Source organism: Ursus maritimus, unplaced genomic scaffold (assembly GCF_017311325.1).
Source record: "Ursus maritimus isolate PB19 unplaced genomic scaffold, ASM1731132v1 scaffold_6, whole genome shotgun sequence".
Lineage (NCBI taxonomy): Eukaryota > Metazoa > Chordata > Mammalia > Carnivora > Ursidae > Ursus > Ursus maritimus.
In genome coordinates, this window is record NW_024426774.1 from 64,319,698 (window position 1) to 64,343,222 (window position 23,525).

General features: G+C 38.8%; 1 protein-coding gene across 9 annotated transcripts in view; it reads right to left on the reverse strand.

Annotated features, from left to right (window-relative positions):
• Nucleotides 1-23,525, reverse strand: part of ACYP2 (acylphosphatase 2) — a 255,891-nt gene that overhangs the window by 54,785 nt on the left and 177,581 nt on the right. The window contains exon 8 of one of the 9 annotated variants that reach the window (XM_040623482.1): nt 9,753-9,887. The exons of the other annotated variants lie outside the window; for them this stretch is intronic. Within the exon in view, the coding sequence (XP_040479416.1) occupies nt 9,854-9,887 (34 nt within the window). The 3' untranslated portion in view covers nt 9,753-9,853. Of the gene's footprint in view, nt 1-9,752; nt 9,888-23,525 lie in introns of those variants that run through there. 9 annotated transcript variants of the gene reach the window in all.

Here is a 23,525-nt window from a genome sequence, read left to right on the forward strand (position 1 = left end):
AGTTGTGCTATAGACATCACATGCCCTCCTTAATGTCTATCACCCAGCTACCCCCACCCAGCGACCCTCAGTTTGTTTCCTATGATTAAGAATCTCTTATGGTTTGCCTCCCTCTCTCATTTCGTCTTATTTTATTTTTTCCTCTTTGGATTAGGGTTTAGCCTGTCAAGGCATTTGCATTACCTGCAATTATTAATCCCTGGAGATACGTGAGAAGCCAGGAGAAGATGAGTGTGCAGTCGACATAAGACCTTTATAAGAAATGATTTCTGGTTAAGATGGCGAAGGAGTAGGGGACCCCTTTTTCAGCCGGTCCCCTGAGTAGAGTTGGATAGGTACCAGACCAGCCTGAACATCCACGGAATCAGCCTGAGACGCAGGAAGATACATCTGGATCTCTACAAATGAACATCTCCAGCGCTAAGTATTGAGGTACGAAGCAGGGAGCCGTGAATCCGCGCACAGATATCGGAAGATAAACGGAAGGGGGAGGGACCCGCCATGCTCAGGCACCGGGAAGCGGTAGCCACCTGTACAGGGGAGCAGGCGGACTCGCGGACGGCACCTGCGAGAGAGCGGACTGAGACCGTGAGCCGGGGAACACACGCGACCAGACTGAAACGGAGCTCCGGTGCACTCACTGGAACGGGACTGAGACCGGGAGCTCCAGGAGCGTGTGGGGGCGGCTGGCAGCTGGCGGTGTTAGAAACACAAAGGACAGGGGCGCCCGGGTGGCGTAGTCCTTAAGCGTCTGCCTTCGGCTCAGGGTGTGATTCCGGCGTTATGGGATCGAGCCCCACATCAGGCTCCTCCACTATGAGCCTGCTTCTTCCTCTCCCACTCCCCCTGCTTGTGTTTCCTCTCTCACTGGCTGTCTCTATCTCTGTCAAATAAACCTCACAGGGGACACGGAGACTCAACCCAAACAGGGTTGCCTGAGTATCGGCACATCAGGCCCCACCCCCAAAGGCAGGCTGAAAAATCAAGAAGCCCACATCCCTAAGATCCCTATAAAACAAGGGCGCACGGCCCGAGTCCCGGTCAATAATTGGGGCTCTGGACAACCCCGCAACCTCTCCTCATCAGAATGACGAGAAGAAGTCCCCCCCCCCAGAAAAGAAAAGACAGTGAGTCTGTGGCCTCTGCCACAGAACTAATGCATAGGGATATAACCAAATTATCAGAAATGGAATTCAGAGTAACAACGGTCAAGATGATGTGTAGACTTGAAAAAAGTACTAACAAAAATGTTAATGAGAATATAGAATCTCTCAGGGTGGAAATGAGCGCAAATCTGGCAGAAATTAAAAATTCTATGAACCAAATGCAGTCAAAACTAGAGGCTCTGACGGCCAGGGTGAATGAGGCAGAAGAACGTATCGGCGAATTGGAGGATGGGTTAGTAGAAGAGAAAGCTAAAATAGAAACTGGGCTCAAAAAAATCCAATCTCAAGAATGTAGGTTACAGGAGATTACTGACTCAATGAAACATTCCAATGTCAGAATCATCGGCATCCCTGAGGGGGTGGAGAAAAACAGAGGTCTAGAAGAGATAATTTGAACAAATTGTAGGTGAAAACTTCCCTATCTAGCAAAGGAAACAAGCATTCGTGTCCAAGAGGCAGAGAGGACCCCTCCCAAGCTCAACCACGACAAACTTACACCGCGTCACGTCATAGTGCATATTCGCAAATATTAGATCCAAGGATACAGTATTGAAAGTGCCAGGGCAAAGAAATTTCTCACGTACCAAGGCAAAGGTATCAGAATTACGTCAGACCTGTCTACACAGACATGGAATGAGAGAAAGGGTTGGGGGGGCATTTTTAAAGCTCTTTCAGAGAAAAACATGTGGCCAAGCATCCTTTATACAGCAAGGCTGTCATTCAGAATTGATGGAGAAATAATGACCTTCCAGAATTGCCAGTCATTGACCAATTTCGTAACCACGAAATCAGTCCTACAGGAGATATTAAGGGGGGTTCTATAAAAGTAAAAAGGCCCCAAGAGTGATACAGAACAGAAAGTCACAATCTATAGAAACAAAGACTTTACTGGCAACATGGCATCATTAAAATCATCTCTCTCAATATTCAGTCTCAATGTAAATGGCCTAAATGCTCCCATAAAGCACCACAGGGTTGCAGATTGGATAAAAAGACATGACCCATCCATTTGCTGTCTACAAGAGACTCATTTTGAACCTAAAGATACATCCAGACTGAAAGTAAAGGGATGGAATACCATCTTTCACACCAATGGACCTCAAAAGAAAGCTGGGTAACAATTCTCATATCAGACAGATTGGATTTTAAAGACTATAGTTAGAGACACAGAAGGGCACTATATTATTCTTAAAGGATGTATCCAACAAGTGGATATGACAATTATAAATATCTATGCCCTCACCAGGGGAGCAGCAAGATACACAAGCCAACTCTTAACCACAATAAAGAGACATATAGATAAAAATACATTAATAGTAGGGGACCTCAACACTCCACTATCAGCAATAGACAGATCACCTAAGCAAGAAATCAACAAAGAAAGAAGAGCTTTGAATGCCATACTCGACGAGTTGGACCTCATAGATATATATAGAACACTACACCCCAGAACCAAAGAATACTCATTCTGTTCTAATGCCCATGGAACATTCTCAAGAATAGACCATGTTCTGGGTCACAAAACAGGTCTCAACCGATACCAAAACACTGAAATTATTCCCTGCATATTCTCAGACCACAACGCTTTGAAATTGGAACTCTACCACAAGGAAAAATTTGGAAGAAACTCAAACACTTGGAGACTAAGAACCATCCTACTCCAGAATGATTCGATAAACCAGGAAATCAAAAATCAATTTAAACAATTTATGGAGACCAACAAGAATGAAAACACAATGGTCCAAAACCTATGGGATACTGCAAAGGCAGTGCTAAGGGGAAAATACATAGCCAATCAAGCCTCACTCAAAAGAATAAAAAATCTAAAATGCAGTTTTTATATTCTCACCTCAAGCAGCTGGAACAGCAACAGAGGGACAGGCCTTATCCACACACGAGAAAGCAGTTGATCAAGATTAGTGCAGAAATCAATGAATTAGAAACCAGGAGCACAGTAGAGCAGATCAACAGAACTAGAAGCTGGTTCTTTGAAAGAATAAAATTAACAGACCACTGGCAAGACTTATCCAAAAGAATAGAGAAAGGACACAAATTAATAAAATTATGAATGAAAAGGGAGAGGTCACAACCAACACCAATGAAATTGGAAGGATTATTAGAAACTTTTATCAACAGCTTTATGCCAATAAATTAAGCAATCTGGAAGAGATGGAGGACTTCCTGGAAACCTTTAAACTACCAAGACTGAAACAGGAAGAAATTGATTTTTTAAACAGGACAATTAATTATGAAGAGATTGAAACAGTGATAAAAAACCTTCCAAAAAACAAAACTCCAGGACCGGACGGTTTTCCTGGGGAATTCTACCAAACATTCAAAGAAGAAATAATACCTATTCTCCTAAAGCTATTTCAAAAAATAGAAACAGAAGGAAAGCTACCAAACTCATTCTATGAGGCCAATATTACCTTGATCCCCAAACCAGGCAAAGACCCCCTCAAAAAGGAGAATTACAGACCAATTTCCCTAATGAATATGGACGCCAAAATCCTCAACAAGGTCCTGGCTAATAGAATCCAACAGTACATTAAAAGGATTATCCATCATGACCAAGTGGGATTCAGCCCTGGGATGCAAGGGTGGTTCAATTTTCGCAAATCATTCAGTGTCATAGATTTTATCCAGAAGGAAAAAGCCAAAACTCATATGATTCTCTCAATAGATGCAGAAAAAGCATTTGACAAAATACAGCATCCTTTCCTGATTAAAACCCTTCAGAGTGTAGGAATAGAGGGTACATTTCTCAATCTCATAAAAGCCATCAATGAAAAGCCTACTGCAAATATTATTCTCAATGGGGAAAAGCTGGAAGCCTTTCCCTTAAGATCAGGAACACGACAAGGATGCCCACTCTCGCCACTATTATTCAACATAGTACTAGAAGTCCTTGCAACAGCAATCAGACAACAAAAAGGGATAAAAGGTATCCAAATCGGCAAAGAAGAAGTCAAAATGTCTCTCTTTGCAGATGACATGATACTCTATATGGAAAACCCAAAAGAAGCCACTCCCAAACTATTAGAAGTTATAGAGCAATTCAGTAACGTGGCAGGATACAAAATAAATGCTCAGAAATCAGTTGCATTTCTATACACGAATAACGAGACCGAAGAAAGAGAAATTAGGGAATCCATCCCATTTACAATAGCACCAAAAACCATACGTTACCTTGGAATTAACTTAACCAGAGACGTAAAGGACCTATATTCTAGAAACTATAAATCACTCTTGAAAGACATTGAGGAAGACATAAAAAGATGGAAAGATATTCCATGCTCATGCATCAGAAGAATTAACATAGTTAAAATGTCCATGCTACCCAGAGCAATCTACACTTTCAATGCTATCCCCATCAAAATACCAAGGACATTTTTCAAAGAACTGGACTATTTAAATAGTCCTTAAATGTGTATGGAAACAGAAAAGGCTCCAAATCCCCAAGGAACTGTTGAAAAGGAAAAACAAAGCTGGGGGCATCACAATGCCGGATTTCGAGCTGTACTACAAAGCTGTGATCACAAAGACAGCATGGTACTGGCACAAAAACAGACACATAGACCAATGGAACAGAATAGAGAGCCCAGAAATGGACCCTCGGCTCTTTGGGCAACTAATATTTGATAAAGCAGGAAAAAACATCCGGTGGGAAAAAGACAGTCTCTTCAATAAATGGTGCTGGGAAAATTGGACAGCTACATGCAAAAGAATGAAACTTGACCACTATGTCACACTATACACAAAAATAAACTCCAAATGGATGAAAGACCTCGATGTGAGACAGGAATCCATCAAAAGTCTGGAGGAGAATATAGGCAGCAACCACTACGACATCAGCCAAAGCAACCTTTTTCATGATACATCCTCAAAGGCAAGAGAAACAAAAGATAAAATGCACTTATGGGACTTTATCAAGATTAAAAGTTTCTGCACAGCCAAGGAAACAGTCAGAAAAACTAAGAGGCAGCCCACGGAATGGGAGAATAAATTTGCAAATGACACTACACATAAAGGACTGGTATCCAAGATCTACAAAGAACTTCTCAAACTCAATACACGAGAAACAAATAAACAAATCAAAAAATGGGCAGAAGATATGAACAGACACTTTTCCAATGAAGACATACAAATGGCTAACAGACACATGAAAAAATGTTCAAAATCATTAGCCATCAAGGAAATTCAAATCAAAACCACACTGAGATACCACCTTACGCCAGTTAGAATGGCAGAAATAGACAAGGCAAGAAACAACAATTGTTGGAGAGGATGTGGAGAAAGGGGATCCCTCCTACATTGTTGGTGGGAAGGCAAGTTAGTATAACCACTCTGGAAAACAGTGTGGAGATCCCTTAAAAAGTTAAAAATTGAGCTACCCTATGATCCAGCCATTGCACTACTGGGTATTTACCCCAAAGATACAGACGTAGTGAAGAGAAGGGCCATATGCACCCCAATGTTCATAGCAGCATTGTTCACAATAGCTAAATCGTGGAAGGAGCCGAGATGCCCTTCAACAGATGACTGGATTAAGAAGTTGTGGTCCATATATACAATGGAATATTACTCAGCTATCAGAAAGAACGAGTTCTCAACATTTGCTACAACATGGACGGCACTGGAGGAGATAATGCTAAGTGAAATAAGTCAAGCAGAGAAAGACAACTATCATATGATTTCTCTCATCTATGGAACATAAGAACTAGGATGATCGGTAGGGGAAGAAAGGGATAAAGAAAGGGGGGGTAATCAGAAGGGGGAATGAAACATGAGAGACTATGGACTATGAGAAACAAACTGAGGACTTCAGAGGGGAGGGGGGTGGGGGAATGGGATAGGCTGGTGATGGGTAGTAAGGAGGGCACGTATTGCATGGTGCACTGGGTGTTATACGCAACTAATGAATCATTGAAATTTACATCAAAAACCAGGGATGTACTGTATGGTGACTAACATAATTTTTAAAAATTAAAAAAAAAAGAAGTTGTGCTATATACCTATAACGGAATATTATTCAGCCATTAAAAAAAAAAACACAAAGCCATCCTGCCATTTGTGACAATACAGATGGACCTTGAAGGCCTTATGCTAAGTGAAATAAGAGAAAGCCAAAACCTTTATGATCTCACTTTAATGTGAAATCTAAAGACAAAAACAAAAAAACCCATATCAAGAGAGATAAGACTTGTGGTTACTAGATATGGGGTGGGAGACGGGGGGCTGAGTAGAGGAAACTGGTCAGAAGGTACAAACTTCCAGTTTTAAGATAAATAAGTAGCAGGGATATAATAATATACAGCATGATGACTACACCTAACACCACTATGTGATACACAACGAAGTTGTTAAGAGAGTAAACCCTGCCAGTTTTCAACACAAGGAGAACATCTTTTCCCCTTTATTCTTTTCCTCATTCTTTCCTTTTTATCCTGTCTCTGTGAGAGGATGGGGCTTAGCTGATCCTAGTGTGGCAGTCATTCCACAGTGTGTGTGTGCAAGCCATCCCGCTATATGCCACACACTTACAGTGATGTAGGGCAATTATTTCTCAGTAAAACTGGGGGAAAAAGCTTTAAAAATCTACATGAAAAAAAAATCCATAAGCAAGTCAAAAGAAAAATGACCAACTGGGATTACATAATTTCGTATCACCAAATTTCTAGAATGGTGAGAAAGGATTACACCAAAAGGCTGCTAATCACTGATGCAGGGATTTGACAAAGAAGGGTACTAACTTCAGTTTATGTATTTATTTCACCTAAGGTGCCAAGTAAATGTTCCTTCTGTCAAATATAATCCTATTTTCCCCTTTAATGGAGGAAACCAATAACTATAAGGCCACCAGGGCAAAATGAGTAAGACAAGCCTGCACCTGTCTCACAGGACATCAGCCATGGGCAAAGTCACCTTGGGATTCTGGAAGGATATTCTATTTAACAAGCCTGGTCATTTCCATCCTGTTTGATGCTGTGTTTTAACTGCCGCAGACTGCACTGACTGCGCCGTGAAAGTCATTTCTGGAGTGGTGTGCATGAGTTTGCACAGATTCACTCGAATGCTATGAACATGGCAACGCTGATGTTACTTTCACCGAGTATGCCATGTAGTCATGGCCTCTGCACTTTTATTAGGCCTATCAGAAATACACAGCTAATTTTTCCCATATACTATTATTTCATCTGAAATACTTTTTATACTCTTAACAGCAATGCATTTGAGGAGTAAGCCTTGTACTACTGAAATAGGGTTAATCTCTTGGACAAGAACTTTATTTGATCATTCAAGAGAAGAATATGATTACCTCCAGGTCTCCTGACATATATAAATCTTGGTCTCATAGAGGGAAAAAAAAAAAGTAAAACCACAGGACTTTTTTGCAATCTCTTCCAGTGTTTGACTTTGGATAGAAAAAACCCAGCAACATCACAGGTTTCAATTAAAGAGGTTTGAGAGAAAGCCAGGGTTATTGCACCTAGGATCTTTCCAGTGAGTTTTTTCAAATTAAGCCTACCTACTGAGCACCTGAGTACATACTTGAAAAAAGCTCTGTTAGAAGGATTTCTTTTTTAGGTTCAATATTACACAAAGCAGCTGGATATTTCAAAACAGTCCAAGAACATACTGTGTCATAAGAATGCTATTTCCATGGAAATTTGGATAATGGTCAACCAGCATATATTATAAATAGTTTCCCACGCTGTGCCTAAAGTAGAAATCAAGTCAGCTTATAATAATTGCATTAACTTAATTAACAAATATTTTTCATGACTTGCCATTCACAGGCATTTGGGAAGAGGATAAGAGTGCTCCATTTTGGTACTTCTTGTTCTAAGGGTGAAAAGAATACATTCTTTGGACCATGTCAATGGCACTTACTCTCCAGCTAGCCAAACGAAGAGAAAAGAACACAAATCAAGACTAACAGATTAAAAATGAAGATGTTACCAAGAAAGAATGATACAAAACCTTTTAACTTCAACAAGAACACAGATGGATCCCCTCAGCCTAAACATCTTTCTAGAATTACTAAAATACAATCAAATGTTAGATCTAAGTTACATGTCAAAGGTGAAAGGGACCTTATTTTGTAGCCTGAACCACTGAAGCCAGAAAAAAATACTCAAGGTCAGCCTGTGAGAGAACAGGAGCCCTAGGTCCGGCCCCCAGGTTCTCCACCCCGATATCATGGTGCTCCTCACCCCATCTGTGGGGGAGCTGCACAGCTCAATTGCACCCTTTGCAGTACAAGTCCAAGTCCTGGGAATTTTAACTTGCCGTGGGTATGAGGAGGGAGGGGATGCTGCAATGGCAAAGTTCTGACCACCCATTAAAATAGGAAAACTAGAAGTTGGAGAAGGAGAAAGTTACAGATGTCTTTGGGTATGGTACAGGAGCTCTGATTACAGACATTTACAAGTTATTAGAGAAAGAAGCATCTCTGCAGTAGAGAAGAAGAGTAAGTTCTCCAGGCCACAATTGTTTATTGTATTACTTTATAGAAAAGACAATTTTTTTTTGATTCTTTGCCTGGCAAAAAGGTTTCAGTACACATGCAAATGGATTCCTGAATGAGGTGTGTTTTCTACTGTAAATTAATACACTGTTACCTACTTTATTCATCATTCTCTTCTTAGTTATGAGATGATGACTTCATTCTTCACCTAAAATTAAGTTTCTAAAATTTAGGTCACAGTGACACTCCCTAGCCCCACCCCAGCCACCTCTGTTGGCAGTGTCAGCCCCACCCACCTGCATTACAGTATCCCCAGAGCCCTCTCAACCATCCACTTAGTCACATAGGCAAGAGCACACCTTTAACCTCATTCTAAGAAGAAATTCCCACCTCTAATGGCAGAACTCTTGGCCCCTAGACCACTGGAGTCTCACTTCCTTCTAGCGACCACTCTTAATTTTACATTGCTGAGTATATGTATAATTCTTGTTATAAATACTTTATATTAAGGGATTGTTTGAGTACTTTTTACAAGAGAGGAATCCTAAAAATACAGAAATGAATAAATGTGTATGTAAACATATTACATTTAGAAATACTTACCAGTTTCTTCTTCCCTATTCCACCATGAAAACGGCATATTTGGTCTTTCAGTGAGCTGTGACTAAGCCCCTCTATTTAGAGTTTCTCTGCCATACCACCTTCTTAGGTCACCATAGGTGGTAAAGTAAGAATTACATTAAATTTTAGTGCAGCTGCAATGACGCTGTGCCCCTTATAACCTTGGTGGCTTAGACAACCCCCTGGTGTTTCTTAGTCATTATGAGATCAGTGTTTCTAACAGGGACATATGGCATAGCCTTCACCCTCCTCTAGTCCCTATCGGATGCTCACAATCCTATTTTGAGGCTGAGGAATGGGAGGAGCTGTGGGGTGGTGGATGCTTTCCGTCTTAACCTTTGTAGGAAGTGCTTGTTGACATGATTAGCTTCATTCTAGGCTAGAAAAATACATGGCCATGCAAGGAGGCTCTGAGTCGATGACTTTATCAATTCCCTTTCTGTTTTTAGGCTGGCTAATTTTGTTTTAAGCTGGCTAAAAGAACAAGACAGAGGCCATTTTTGCTGTCTTTATAGGCAGTGAAATGTTACAGTATGACATCTTTTCTTTCATGCAGGATTCCTCGGAGACATTCCTGAAAAAGCAGCACAGTCCATCAACACCAGGAAGGCATGCTGACCTCAGGCGACCTGGCACAATAGTGGGCAGCGGGCAGCAGTGAGACAAAAAAACAAAAACAAAAACCTTACTATTAGGAGAGTCCAGTCTCTCTAGACAACTAGCTTTGACCTACACTGTGGAGTCTTTCTGAGTAGCTATAATGACAGTACATTGTGTATACGTCTAGGCATTATAGGTGGATTTGTGGTTTATTTAGGGAAAGAAATTTATGAAGACATTTAGAAATCAGAGTTAGCTTTTTTGGCCATACAAAATGATCTATCCATATGAGTCCCTAAATAGCTACACAATAAACAAATGAAATAGACAAAACAATACCCAGGTGCTGCCCAATTTAGTCTTTTTACTTATAAGCATTCACAGTATCTCATAAAAAATAAATTTTTCTGTCCAGTCCCAATAATTTCACACTATGAAAAATACTCTAGTCTTGAATGTACATATTTACTATTTCACTACGAAATAGTGCAGCTTATTGGTAGGTACTGTAAACTGAACTGTATACCCCCCAAAATTTGTATGTTGAAGCCCTAACTCCAATGTGATAGTATTTGGAGATGGGGCCTTTGGGAAGTAATTAGGTTTAGATGAGGTAATGTGGGGTTCAACTGCTGAGATTAGTGCCCTTATAAGAAAAGAAAAAGACACCAGCACACGCTCTCTCTGTCATGTAAGGCCACAGCAAGGATGCAGCCACTGGCAAACCAGGAAGATGGTCCTCACCATAACCTGACCATGTTGGTACCCAGACCTCACATTTCTAGCCTCCAGAGCTATGACAATATAAATCTGTTGTTTAAGCCACCTATTTCAAGGTATTTTGCTATGGTGGTCCAAGCTAATACAAGTTCAATTTTTTTTAATTAAAATATCTTTAAAAAGTGAAAGCACATAGGCACATATCTAAACTAAGTGATGAGATGCCAATTAATTTAAATTAACAAAAGCAATATTTTCAAACATAGTGATATTTCATTTTGCTATTTTAGGTAACAATGATAGAAATATAACCAATGATACTATCCTTATTTACAAAAGAATAAAGCATAGATAATAAAATTTAAATGCCTTGCTTAGATTATTTTTCTTGGTCTGCTTTTTTCCCTTTCTATAGAGAACTTTATCTTCCTATACGCATTATCTCTTAATCCTTCATTCATTCATTCATCCTAACAAGTATTTATTGAGCACCTAGCTCTGCTTTAGGCAGAGTTCCAGGGACTGGGATAGAGCTGTGAGCAAAAAAGTCTCTTTCTCATGGGGTTTATATCCTAATGGAGGGAGACAGAGAATAAGCAAACAAATATTAAATACAAAATGTATCCTATTAAATGCTATGAAAAATCAAAACCAGGTGAAGGGTGAGAGTGCAATGTGGAAGAGGAGCAGTCTGAGTAATCATGTGGAAAAGTGATCAGGGTAAGCCTCTGAGAAGACCACATTTGAGCGGATACCTGAATCATGTAAGGGAATGAGTCTTGAACATATAGGGAAAACAGTGTTCCAGGCTAAGTAAGTGGTATTTTCAAAAGCCCCAAGGCGGGAGCACACTTGGCTCGTTAGAGAAATAGCAAGGTGGTTAAAGCAAGTGACGGAGTGCGGCTGAGGATAGAGTTAAGTAGGTTGCCAGGGAGCCCGTCGTGTATGCCCAGAAAGTTAGACAGGTAATGAGAAAGTCCTCAGAGGGGAGGGAAGAAAGAATGAGAAAGAAGCAATATTCGAGAAGATAATGGCTAAGATTACCCCAAAGTTGACGAAAAGTCATCGATTAAAGTAGCTCTCTGAACATAAAGCAAGGTAAATAAAAAGAGAAGTACACATGACACATTATAGTAAAACTGTTGAAAATCCAAGTTAAAGAGAGAATATTAAAAGAAAACTGAAAGAAAAAAGATGAACTTTAAAAGAGCAAATATTAGACTGACAGCTGACTTCTCAAAAGAATCAAGGAAACGCAGAAGAAAATGGGATCTTCAAAGTGCGAAAAGAATAGTAAAGTCAACCCTCAATAATGCAGTGAAAAACAGACATTTTTTCAGTGAAGAAATGTGGACAATTTTCCACGAACAGGCTACTTTTTTTTTTAAGCTCTAAACCCAATGTGTGGCTTGAACTTACAACCCTGAGATCAATAGTTATATGCTCTAGGGACACCTGGGGGGCCCAGTCTGTTAAGCTTCTGACTCTTAGTTTTGGCTCAGCTGGTGATCTCAAGATCATGAAATTGAGCCCCACATCTGGCTCCATACTCAGCAGAGTCTGCTTAAGTTTCTGTCTCCCTCTCCTTCTGCCCCTCCACCCTTGCTCTTGCTCTCTAAAATAAATAAATAAATCCTTAAAAAAAAAGACTTGCACGCTCTACTAGTCAGGCACCCCCAACAGGCTACTTTAAAGAAAATACTAAAGGGTGTATTTAGCTCCCAAATGGGAGCTCAAAGGTGCTGGAAAGAATCTAAAAACAAAGGTAAGGACAAACGTGAATAAACCTAAATTAATTTTAACTGAATATAGCAAGAATTATAATACTATATTAGGGCACTTTAAGTACAAATAAAATGAAAATATTATAAGCCATATTTGTATCAGATACAGGAGACTAAGTCAAAGACCATTACTAGAAATACATATACTTCAAAATTACAAAGGTTTTTCTGTAAAAGATAATAATGCTACATTTTTATGCACCTAATAACACAAAGATTATATATTGAACAAACATTGACACAACAGGGAAAAAAAATTATAGAGCAATTTTAAGATACCTCTTTGAGGTACATCAGACAAAATGGTGTATATGAATATGTAAGGTTTGAACAAAATTTACATATTTGACCTAATAATCACCCATACAACTGTCCCCCAAAACCACAGAATACACATTGCTTTCACATATACATAGATTATAAAAATCAAATATATGTGAAAGCAAACTGCTACAAATTCTAACAAATTGAATTCATAAAAGACAATTTTTTGAACACTAAGAAGTTAGATTAGAAATCGCTAACAATAATATTCTTAGAAAATCTGTAATGTTTGTAAATTAAGAAATATACTTCCTAATAGCCCATGGGTCAGAGAAGAAATCACAATGGAAATCAGAACATACTTTGAAGTCAATGTTAACGAAAATTTATGAGATGCATTATAAGTATTTTAAGAGGAAAATTTATGTTCCTAAATACATGTATTAGAGAAAAAGGAAAGCTGAAAGGCATTGAGCTAAACATCCATAATAAAGAGTTATGAAAAAAACAACTGAAAGAAAACAAAAAGACACAAATAAAAAGGTAAAAACAGCAACAAGTAAAATAAAAAAAATAGACACACAGATCAGCAAAAATAAAAGCTGGTCTTTTGAAATGACAAGCTTATAAACCAGCCCCACTCCTGCTATCGTGGAGAATTATGAATAAATACAGAGTGAGCTTAAATAACCAGTATCAGAAATAAAAGAGGGGATATCAGTACAGAGCCTACAGATATCAAAAATATTATGAGCAGCCAATAAAGTATGCATTTGTTTAAAAAAATCAACCTTTGTGCTCAATATTATGCACACAATTAGGTATCTGTTACATTTCATAAAAGTCAAGAAATCATGCATCTTATAAAAACTGACAGCAAGAGAAGAAACAAAATATGAACAGTTCTGCATCTATCTTATTTTGTTCATTTAATTTTTTGCATGTATTTTTTAAGTTTTTAATTCCAGTTAGTTAACGTACAGTGTTATATTAGTTACACATGTTCAATATAATGATTTAACACTTCCATACATTGCCCAGTGCTCATCACAAGTGCACTCCTTAATCCCCATTGCCTATTACACCCATCTCCCCATCTCCCTCCCCTCTGATAACCATCAGTTTATTCTCTGTAACTAAAAGTTTGTTTCTTGATTTGTCTTTTTCCCTCTACCTGTTGTTTCTTATATTCCCCATGAGTGAAATCATATGGTATTTCTTTCTGTGACTGACTTATTTCACTTAGCACTATACTCTCTAGCTCCATCCATGTCATTATGAACTATATCTATTTTAAAAATGAATCCGTATTTTAAAACTTTTCCACAAAGAAAACTCCAGGTCCAGTTGGTTTACTGGTTGGTTCAAACCAAATATTTAAAGAAAAAATAACATCTCTTTTATACAAGTTCTTCCAGTGAATGGAGGAGAATAGAAAACACCCTCTGGCTCATTTTAGGAGGTCAGCATAACCTTAATACCAAAGTACAGCAAGGGCATTGGTAGAAAGAAAAATTATAGTCCGATTACGGTTATAAACATAGGATTTTTGCATCTAAGTAGAACATTATATTAAATGAATACAGAAATGTATAAGACAGATATAATGATTCAGTTGGGTTTATTCTAGAAATGGAAGGTTAGTTTAACATCCAAAAATTCAGTCAATAATGCAGTTCATCTATATTGACAGCAGATGGTCATCTATGGTGATAGCAATAGATCAGTGACTGTCTGGGAGTCTGTGTGGAGGGCTGTCTCCAGGGAAAGGACTAGAGATGGATTACGAGGGGCATGAGGATACTTTTGGAAGGAAGTGATAAATATGTTCGTTATTTGATTTCAGTGATAGTTTCATAGGTATATACATACGTGAAAAATGATCCCACTATATAATACAAATATGTGAAGTTTATTTTGTGCTATCATACTTTCATTAAAGTTGTTTTAAAAAATGATAAAGAGGGTGCCTGGGTGGCTCAGTCGGGTAAGTATCTGCCTTCGGTTCAGGTCATGATCCCAGGGTCCTGGATCAAGACCCCCATCAGGCTCCCTGCTCAGTGGAGAACCTGCTTCTCCCTCTCCCTCTGCTGCTCCCCCTGCTTGTTCATTCCCTCCCTCCATCTCTCTCTGTCAAATAAATAAATAAAATCTTTAAAAAAAAAAAAAGGATAAAGAAGTTGTGGTGTATTTATACAATGGAATATTACTCAGCCATATAAAAGAATGAAATCTTGCCATTTGCAGTGACATGGATGGAGCTAGAGTGTATTATGCTAAGGGAAGTCAGTCAGCGAAAGACAAATACCATATGATTTCACTCATATGTGGAATTTAAGAAATGAAACAGATGAACATAGTGGGGGGGAAAAGAGAGGTAAACCATAAAACAGACTTCTAACTAGAGAGAACAGAGGGCTGTTGGAGGGGAGGTGGGGGGGGTTAAATAGGTGATGGGTATTCAGGAAGGCACTTGCTGTGATCAGTATTGGATGTTAAATTTTTTTTAAATAAAATAAAATCAGTTGGCCAATTAAAAATCTATCGTAACATATCACATTAAGAGAATAAAGAATCCACATGACCATCTCAACAAAAACGAAGAAACATTTGATAAAAGTCAACTTCCATTCATGATTTTAAAAAACAACTGTCAGCTAACAGTGAAAGTAATTTCCTTAAACTGATAAAGAATATCTTTTTTAAAAAAATTCCTACAGCAAAACATCATAGTTCAAATTAAAGTACTGAAAGCTTTCCATGTGAGACTGGGAATAAGACAAAGACGTCTTCCCAGTATCACTTTCCCTCTTGCTCCATTATGCCCCGCCCCCCTGATTTGAGTGACACTGACCACAGCCTCAGGTATAGGTCTGAGCTAGGCAGTCGAACAGATTCCTCTTGTCCAGTGATAAATCCAAGGAAGGACAGGGATAAGCTAGTCAATGCACTCCCACCCCCTTCTCTCAGTGACTGTGTCAAAGGCAGCACACAATCTAAATTAGTCCAGTCAAAGGAAGACAAGAGTTTCTGTCTGGGAGAATAGAACCTCTCATTCCAATGGAGAGGATAGTATAAAGATGTCCTGCCAGGAGCTGCCGCAGAGATTTCTAATACAGTAAGGAGAGCCATGGAGGAAGGCGGGATAAAAAGAATCACAGAGAAATATAGCCCAGTTAAGAATTATTCAGTGCATGCGTGTGTGTGTGTGTTTGAAAAATTCCCTTTATTTTTTAGCCAGATTGGTTCTCCTTTTCTGTTATTTGCCTCCCAAAGCCTCCTGATACAGTCTGGTTACATGAAGTACCAATAGAAAGACTAAGGCAGACAGAAGTAAAAAGAATACATGCCCTAAAAGAAAATACACACAGTTCAAAGTCGTGGTACACAGTCAGAAACCAAAACTTTCCTTCAAAGAATGGCTGTTCTGATTAAATGACATAATATCCGGAAATCACTTAGCACAGCGCCGGATGCAGACCGGGCCATCACCATTAACTTCAGACAGCTAACGAGGCAGCGGGCTGCGTGGATTGCCCAGAGAGGCAGGAAACAGCGTTTTATATCAAAAGTATTTTCTTACAATGTGAAATAATTTGACTCGATAGTCTTAAAGTTCAGGTGCCACGGAGTGATAGCAGTTTCTGCTGGAAACCTACATTTGCAACTTTACATTTTTTTTTCATAAGGACCCTGCAAGATAGGTACTATTCCCAATGGACCCATCAAGAAACAAATTCAGAGAAGTGAACCGACTTAGCAGCTGGGTAAATGGTGATACCTGCTTTCACCACAGGTCCCAACTCAAGCCCATGCTCACGACTCCCTCTCAGCCCGGCTCTCTGAGGAACGAGACTCTAAGATGTGCGTGAATTTTAACCGCTTACAGAATGGGTGTCACAGAAAGTCACTCTAATTCCTGGACGCATCCTGTATTTTAACATTTCTTCTTTTGGACATCTCAGACTTGGTTCATAGTAACAAAGCTATTTACTGAACAGATTATGACAAATGCACAGATCAAGAGAAAGATTTCTGCATCGAAACCACCCCATATTATGGCAGTCATCTAGAAAACGGCTTCCGGACACAAACGAAGCTAACCTGCGTTCTTGAAAACGTTTTTGGGAGATTTTTAACAGCACTTACAACTAGATCTAGGAAGTCATGAGCTTCAGAAAGAATAGATAATTATACAGTCTTTAGAGCTGTTCTAAGATAAAATATGGAAACAGTGGATAAACACCACATGAAAGAAAAAATAAAATTGCTTTTTTCTTCCACAGAATAGAGGATGGGAATAGGAAATGTAAACCATTTAAATGACTCTCCTAAGTACTGCTATCTTGAATGTTGACTCTATCTTTTAAGGATACAAGTCCTATCTATTCTCCAAGAGTTATTGTAAGTCAGAATAAACAAGTGACGTGAATTATTAAAGAACAATTTCATATCTACTTGTTCTTTCTAATAATCTCCCAAATGTCTTAGCAAACTCCACATTCAATATATTACATAACAAACTATGTTTGTTTAAAAAAATGGTAAGAGAAAAGAATTTAGACTGGGCCCTAAGATATATGTGAAAGGATGCTCTTTAAGTTTGTGATTATGCTATGAAAGTTCATCGCCATATTCCACAGTCTTGGCATATCTCCTTGTCTCTGCCACATGGTCTCCTACCATCTCCCACAGAAGCAGGGGCTGCCATGGGGAAGAAATGATGTTAGTGAAATGAATGGAACTAGACTCTTCCCTGGAACCCTAACTCACTCTAGTTAAGTTGTCATGGCTTACCCAGATGGTGTCCTTGCTCTTCTTTCCCTCTGAGCTGAATCTATGACATTAACCTGACCTACAGTTACACATCCAACTCTGGGGCCAACTCCAGCTCTCAGCAGGTGAGATATGGTAAGAAATCCTTTGTCAAGATCTTCCTGCCCCTGCCCTGAATTATTGTTCCTCTGACTTTACTCTGATTTTACTCCAGTTCCCTGTGACTGGGTTCCTTATCTCATATTCCAGTTCCCCATGGTTGGGTTTCTTACTGTGAAGTCTCAATCCCCTTGTAATGGGTCCTTAAAACTTCAAGGAAGACTCCCACAATACACAGTGCTTGTTGGACGGGACCTTTTGTTTTTTGTTTTTAAGAATTATCTTGGTATTTGGGCCACTTCCTAAGTAATTTAGAACTTGGCCTCTGTTAGGACCATATTCCACCAGATACACACCATCCCCTTTCCTGTTAACAAATTTGATGCATTAGGAATCTACTTTTCACATTCATGGGAGGCAGTATGGCATTCTGGTTAAGAGTGGTTTTGGCAATCAGATTCCCCGGGTGTGAAAGCTAGCCCAGCTATGTATGACCTTGAGTAATAAGACTCTTAATCTCTGTATACCTTGATTTCTTCATTTCCTAAACAGAGATAAAGACAGCACCTGCCTCACACGTGAATTTTCTGTCGATATGACTAATAAATAATGAGCACTCCATAAAAATTAGCTGTTATTGTTATGGTTCCTAGCGAACCATCTATGGAATTGTAGGCTGCATTATTATCTTTAGGTCTTGCCTAATGCTGGAGATTTGCCTGATCCCATGTCTATTCATTTGTGATCTGCCTCCCTACTTTTATGTAAATATTTCCTTAATTTACAGTAAATAATCACTTTCAGAAAAGAAAGTAGTCAGGGATGGAAATCCATTACTTGTTTCTATTTTCCTTTCCTTTCAAAGAGAAGAGAGCTATTGTTCACCCAGCCTGAACCTGTTCACCCCTCTCTGTATCTAGGAGATGTTACCCTGCCATCCTGGCTTATCTTTAAGAGCAACTGGAGTTTAGTTTCTGAGCAGCTGATGTGTAAGTTTTGCAGAAATCAAGCCAAAATGGTAGTAGCTTTGGGTACTGACCTGCTCCATTCCTACAAAGCCTTAACCCTAGAAGTTTTAAGCTATGACCTGAAACATGGAATCTGAAGATAGACGTATATGAACCTTTGCATCTAATTTCATTGTTCCAAATACTTGAATTTTTATAAAATATGACTATAAATATTTATTAACTATGAATAATAAAGGTTAAATAACATAGCATTCATTTACATGACTCTGCTATTATCCTATGCAATGTTGATACCACTGGCCATATACATAACAACACCTTAGGTTGATAGAGTCTTAAAATATCACTACTTCTGATATTTTAAGGCTTTATCATGAAGAGTGGTACATGTAGGACACCATCAGACACAGGAAAGCCAGAATTAGTGTACATATTTTATAAAGCGAGTAAACAAAATTAAAAAAAAAAACTGATTTACTCCAAACTCTTATAAGGAAGAGTTAAATAAGAAACCGAGTCCCTAAACATCTAATACCTAGCTAAACTGCCTTTGGAAAAAGAAAGACTTGTTACTCATTCTTTGTAAAAAGATACTCTAAATATATACAGCTATTAAGGCTGGATTTAAAACGGAGTACATCCTAACACTAACTGTCCAATTTGGAACTCTGAAGAAGTCAGCTACCAAATTCAATATTTATACCTAATGGCTTACGGACAGATCTTCAGATTATATGTACCTTCACCAAAATAAATCCTTACCCAGTGTCATAGACTAGGGCAGCTTTCCATTACCCCAGCCAAATGTATTGATACATTTAGAAAAATGTTATCGTATTTCCTTGAGCATCAAAATGAGGGCTACGAAGAGTCAGCCTGTTCTAATCTAGAGTCGTGTTTTTACACCGAGCCGGCTGCTCAGTGGGGATTCGTGGTAGGGGAGTGTGAGGGAAGTAGCCGCTGCCAAATCTCAAGCTGGGGCAAGAACATCAATCAGAGAAGACGCCGTGTTCCCTTCCTAGGGCTGAACTCCATCACCTCTCCCAGCATTTACTTCTCCTCTCTGTGGTTTCACTTAGGAATTGATTACTCTAACGCATCTTGTGACCCACGGCCTATGTATTCCCCTGTCACTTTTCAGGAGTACAGCACAGAAGTACATTCACCAGTGTTTAAAATGAACACTTCTTTCTTACCAGAAATGGCTCAGGGCTTCCTGACATCAACACATTATTATTGAAAGTTCTATACTGTAAATTCTTTGTCCTTCCTGACCCTGCCCTTTCTTATTGCCTACAGCCAATAACGACAGACTGTCTATCAGAGCAAACAGGGGCCTCACAAATGCACATAAAAATTCCAGATGCTCAACATCTTTAAAACATGGGTCCAGACTTAGCCAAGAGAATCCATTTTTACTCACTTGGGTATTTAAACATTTTTTTGTTTTGAATTTTGAACCTGGGCTTGGCTACCATCTCCCAAAGCATTCAGTACATCATGTGACTTTATGATAACAGTGAGTATTTGGGCCACACTGTGCCACTGTGGAATTTATACCATAAATACAAACAATGAAGACAAGCATATTTACACAAGACTTCATCTTCTCACAAATTTCCCACATTTTCTCTAAATATTTAGGTTAAAGTAGGCACCAAAGTAGCAATTCTACTGGAGTAAAACAGCGGTTAGGTACAGTACAGAATTTGCTTTAATACCAGATTACTCCCCTCCCCACCCCCTGTATTTTCTATAGTTTTTAATCCTAGGTTATCTTCCTTACTTTACTTGGCATCTTCTGGAAGATCTCCCCTCCCTATTTTTGTATACCATGAAAGTGAACTGCTTATTTTATTATTTGTCTAAGAAAGAAGTTGGGAAGAAATCCTTAAGGCATTTTAGAGTCAAAAATGATTACCATTAATTGGGAGTAATCTTTGTCATTGGGTCCTCATTAATATGAATAATATATTACCCACTTATTTCCTTTAAGAACTGTCAAAATCACTAGCAATTTAACTTTTGAATACAAAAGATTCGGTTAAAAATGATGCCTGAAGATTGTGTCCAACAAGCATACAAGCAATAGAGTAGGACCTCATTGTGACAATGTTCTCGAAACCTGAAAAGAGCATGTAAGAAACATGAAACATGACAAAACTGTAAAGAAGACACTACTCCTGTCACTCCTCATCTATTAAAAAGAAAAAAGGTATATTCAGGGACCATGCTAATCTCTTTATCATTCCAGTTTTGTGTATGTGCTGCCGAAGCAAGCACACATCAAAACCACAACAACATACCACCTGACACCTGTCAGAATGGCTAAACTCAAGAAGACAATAAATGAGACGTGTTCGTGAGGATGTGGAGAAAAGAGAACCCTCATGCACCATTGGTGGGAATGCAAACTGGTGCAGCCGCTGTGGAAAACAGTATGGAGGTTCCTCAAAAAATTAAAAAGAGAATTACCATATGATCCACTAATTCTCCTACTGGGTCTCTATCTACCCAAAGAAAATGAAAACACTAATTTGAAAAGATACATGCACCCCTATGTTTACTGCAGTATTATTTACAATAGCCAAAATATGGAAGCTACCTAAAGGTCCACCAACAGACAAATGGATAAGGAAGACATTAAGATACTGGATAAAGAAAATATTTGAGATAATGGATACTCAAATTTTTAAAAAATGTTTCAATAAAAAATATGATTACAGAATTTTGTTTGTAATCCCCTTTTTAAGCACCCTAATTTTCCTCTTTTCTATGTTAAACAGTTAAAAATATGGTGGATATTTTTTTTGTTTAGGTACAATTTACACACAATGTTAGTTTCAGGTTCCAGAAGTCTATACCATATGCTATGCTTCACCACAAGTGTAGCTTATATTATCCTATTTAATGATGGAAAAAAACATGCAAGACTCCGTCACAATAACTACTTCTTTTCTGCTCCAATCACACTCTGCCAGCCTTCTTCCAGCTCACCCCCGCTCAGGATGCACAGCTGTGTTGTCCATAGCCGGACTGGAAACTGCTGGAAGGCAAGATCTGTATCTTGTCGTTGTGTGTATCCCTAGTAACCATCATGGTGCCCAGCCCTACTCAATATGACCGAAATGATCAGAATTGGCATTCACTGGGGCCAGTGATAGAGCCCCTTTATTGCTGTGCCCCAGACTGGTGGTACCCTCCCTGCCATCTTTCAACCATTTGATTTGAAGACCATTCATTTTCAAAACACTGAGGGAATGAATTTAAGAGCAACCTTCCTTCTTCTCCATCTTGCCTACTTTTGTGCTCCACAAATATAATCACTAATGTCTGTAGTTACTGTACAATACAAAGTACTTTCACATTTATTGTTTTTATCTGATCCTTACAACCTTTCCAGGTAGGCAAGGCTAATAGAACCCCTATTTAAGACATAAGGAATAAGAGGTTTAAGGAAGGTTAAAGAACTTGGTCAAGGTCACACAACAGTAAAATGTTATTTTTCAATCTTAGTATTAAGACCTCACTCACAGTAAGAGCACCTTAACACCAATGTTCCAATGTGGAATCTTGAGACATCCCACTTTCAAATGCATCTCACTTTTGAGATCTACTCCATCTTTCACTCACTCCCTTTTATTACTGCTTACATGTTTGAAACATGTCCCAGTGCAATGTTTTAAGAAAAAATAATATTTGTTAAGTAAAAAAATAGTACCACTATAATCATGAAATATATATTTAAAAAAATGAGTTCCTCAAAAAATCCTTAAGGCCAGTATCTTTGGTAAGGTTTTATTTAAAGGAACTAATGTCTGCCAAATTACTAGGAAAATTGCTTCCTAAATTAAAAATGAACCAATGAATATTACATTTGAAATGAGTGAGAATTAGAGTGTTTTTAGTCAACTGGTTTTTAGATTTCTCCCATTAAGAATAATTCTAACAGGAATTAAATTTTTAGTGGCCAATCATTACAAGACCAGAAAGTAGACTGGGCTTATCCAGAAGTAGAAAGCCGTTCTTCAACCATATCTAATACAGTGTTGTAGACGCAAATGCTTCAGACTCTTTAAATTTATACCAGTAGCTAAATTCTAGACTCATAAACAAACTAAGCTCTCAAACTCCTAAAATTCACTCTGAATAGCTAATAGGAAAAGTAGTCTGAAAAAAGGACAGAAAAAGCATATATTCGGATTTATTCTGTAATTTTTGTAAATCACATTTTTGGAAAGAGGTAGGAAGTAAAATTCTAAATATAGGCTTTTTCTTAGTTATGTAAAGTATTTTATTTCTAACCTAAGAAGAGTAGCTCTTTCTTATATTAGATGTTTTCAGTTCTCACCATTTAAGGTTAGTTGAACAAAACTGTTGATGTTGAAAATTCAATGAAGTTCAAATCAAAATCCAGCTAAACAGGGGCTGTCACAGTGATGGGACTAATTCCAACTTTTGCTGTTTTCCCAGTAGAATCTATTTTTGCCTTTAATGAGATAGAGACAGGGAAGGCACACAGTGGTACTCCCATTTGGGGAGAGACAGGATTCCCAGAGTTGTCAGGTGCTTGGAATATCAAGGCTTCAAAAGGAACAGAAAAATATTCTGCAGAACAGGAGAATCTGAAGAGGGCATTGCAATTAGGAGCAAGGCTGAGAGGGGGAGAATGGTGGAAGACCTTGGGTGTTGCATGGGGATCCTCGCTAATGTCCATAAATTGCTTGGTGAAGGTGTGTGGGGCAGGAACTGGGAAAGACAGAGCTCTACACGTGGACTGACATGGCAGATCAAGGTGGCCTCCGGACACACAGCAGGGGGATCATGAGACCTAGGAATTAGAAATTGTGGGGAGAGGGACGCCTGGGTGGCTCAGTCAGTTAAAACATCTGCCTTCAACTCAGGTCATGATCCCAGAGTCCTGAGATCAAGTCTCCGCATCGGGCTCCTTGCTCAGCAGGGAGCCTGCTTCTCCCTGTGCCTGCTGCTCCCCTTGCTTGTGTGTTCTCTCTCTGACAAATTAAAAAAAAAAAATCTTAAAAAAAAATAGATA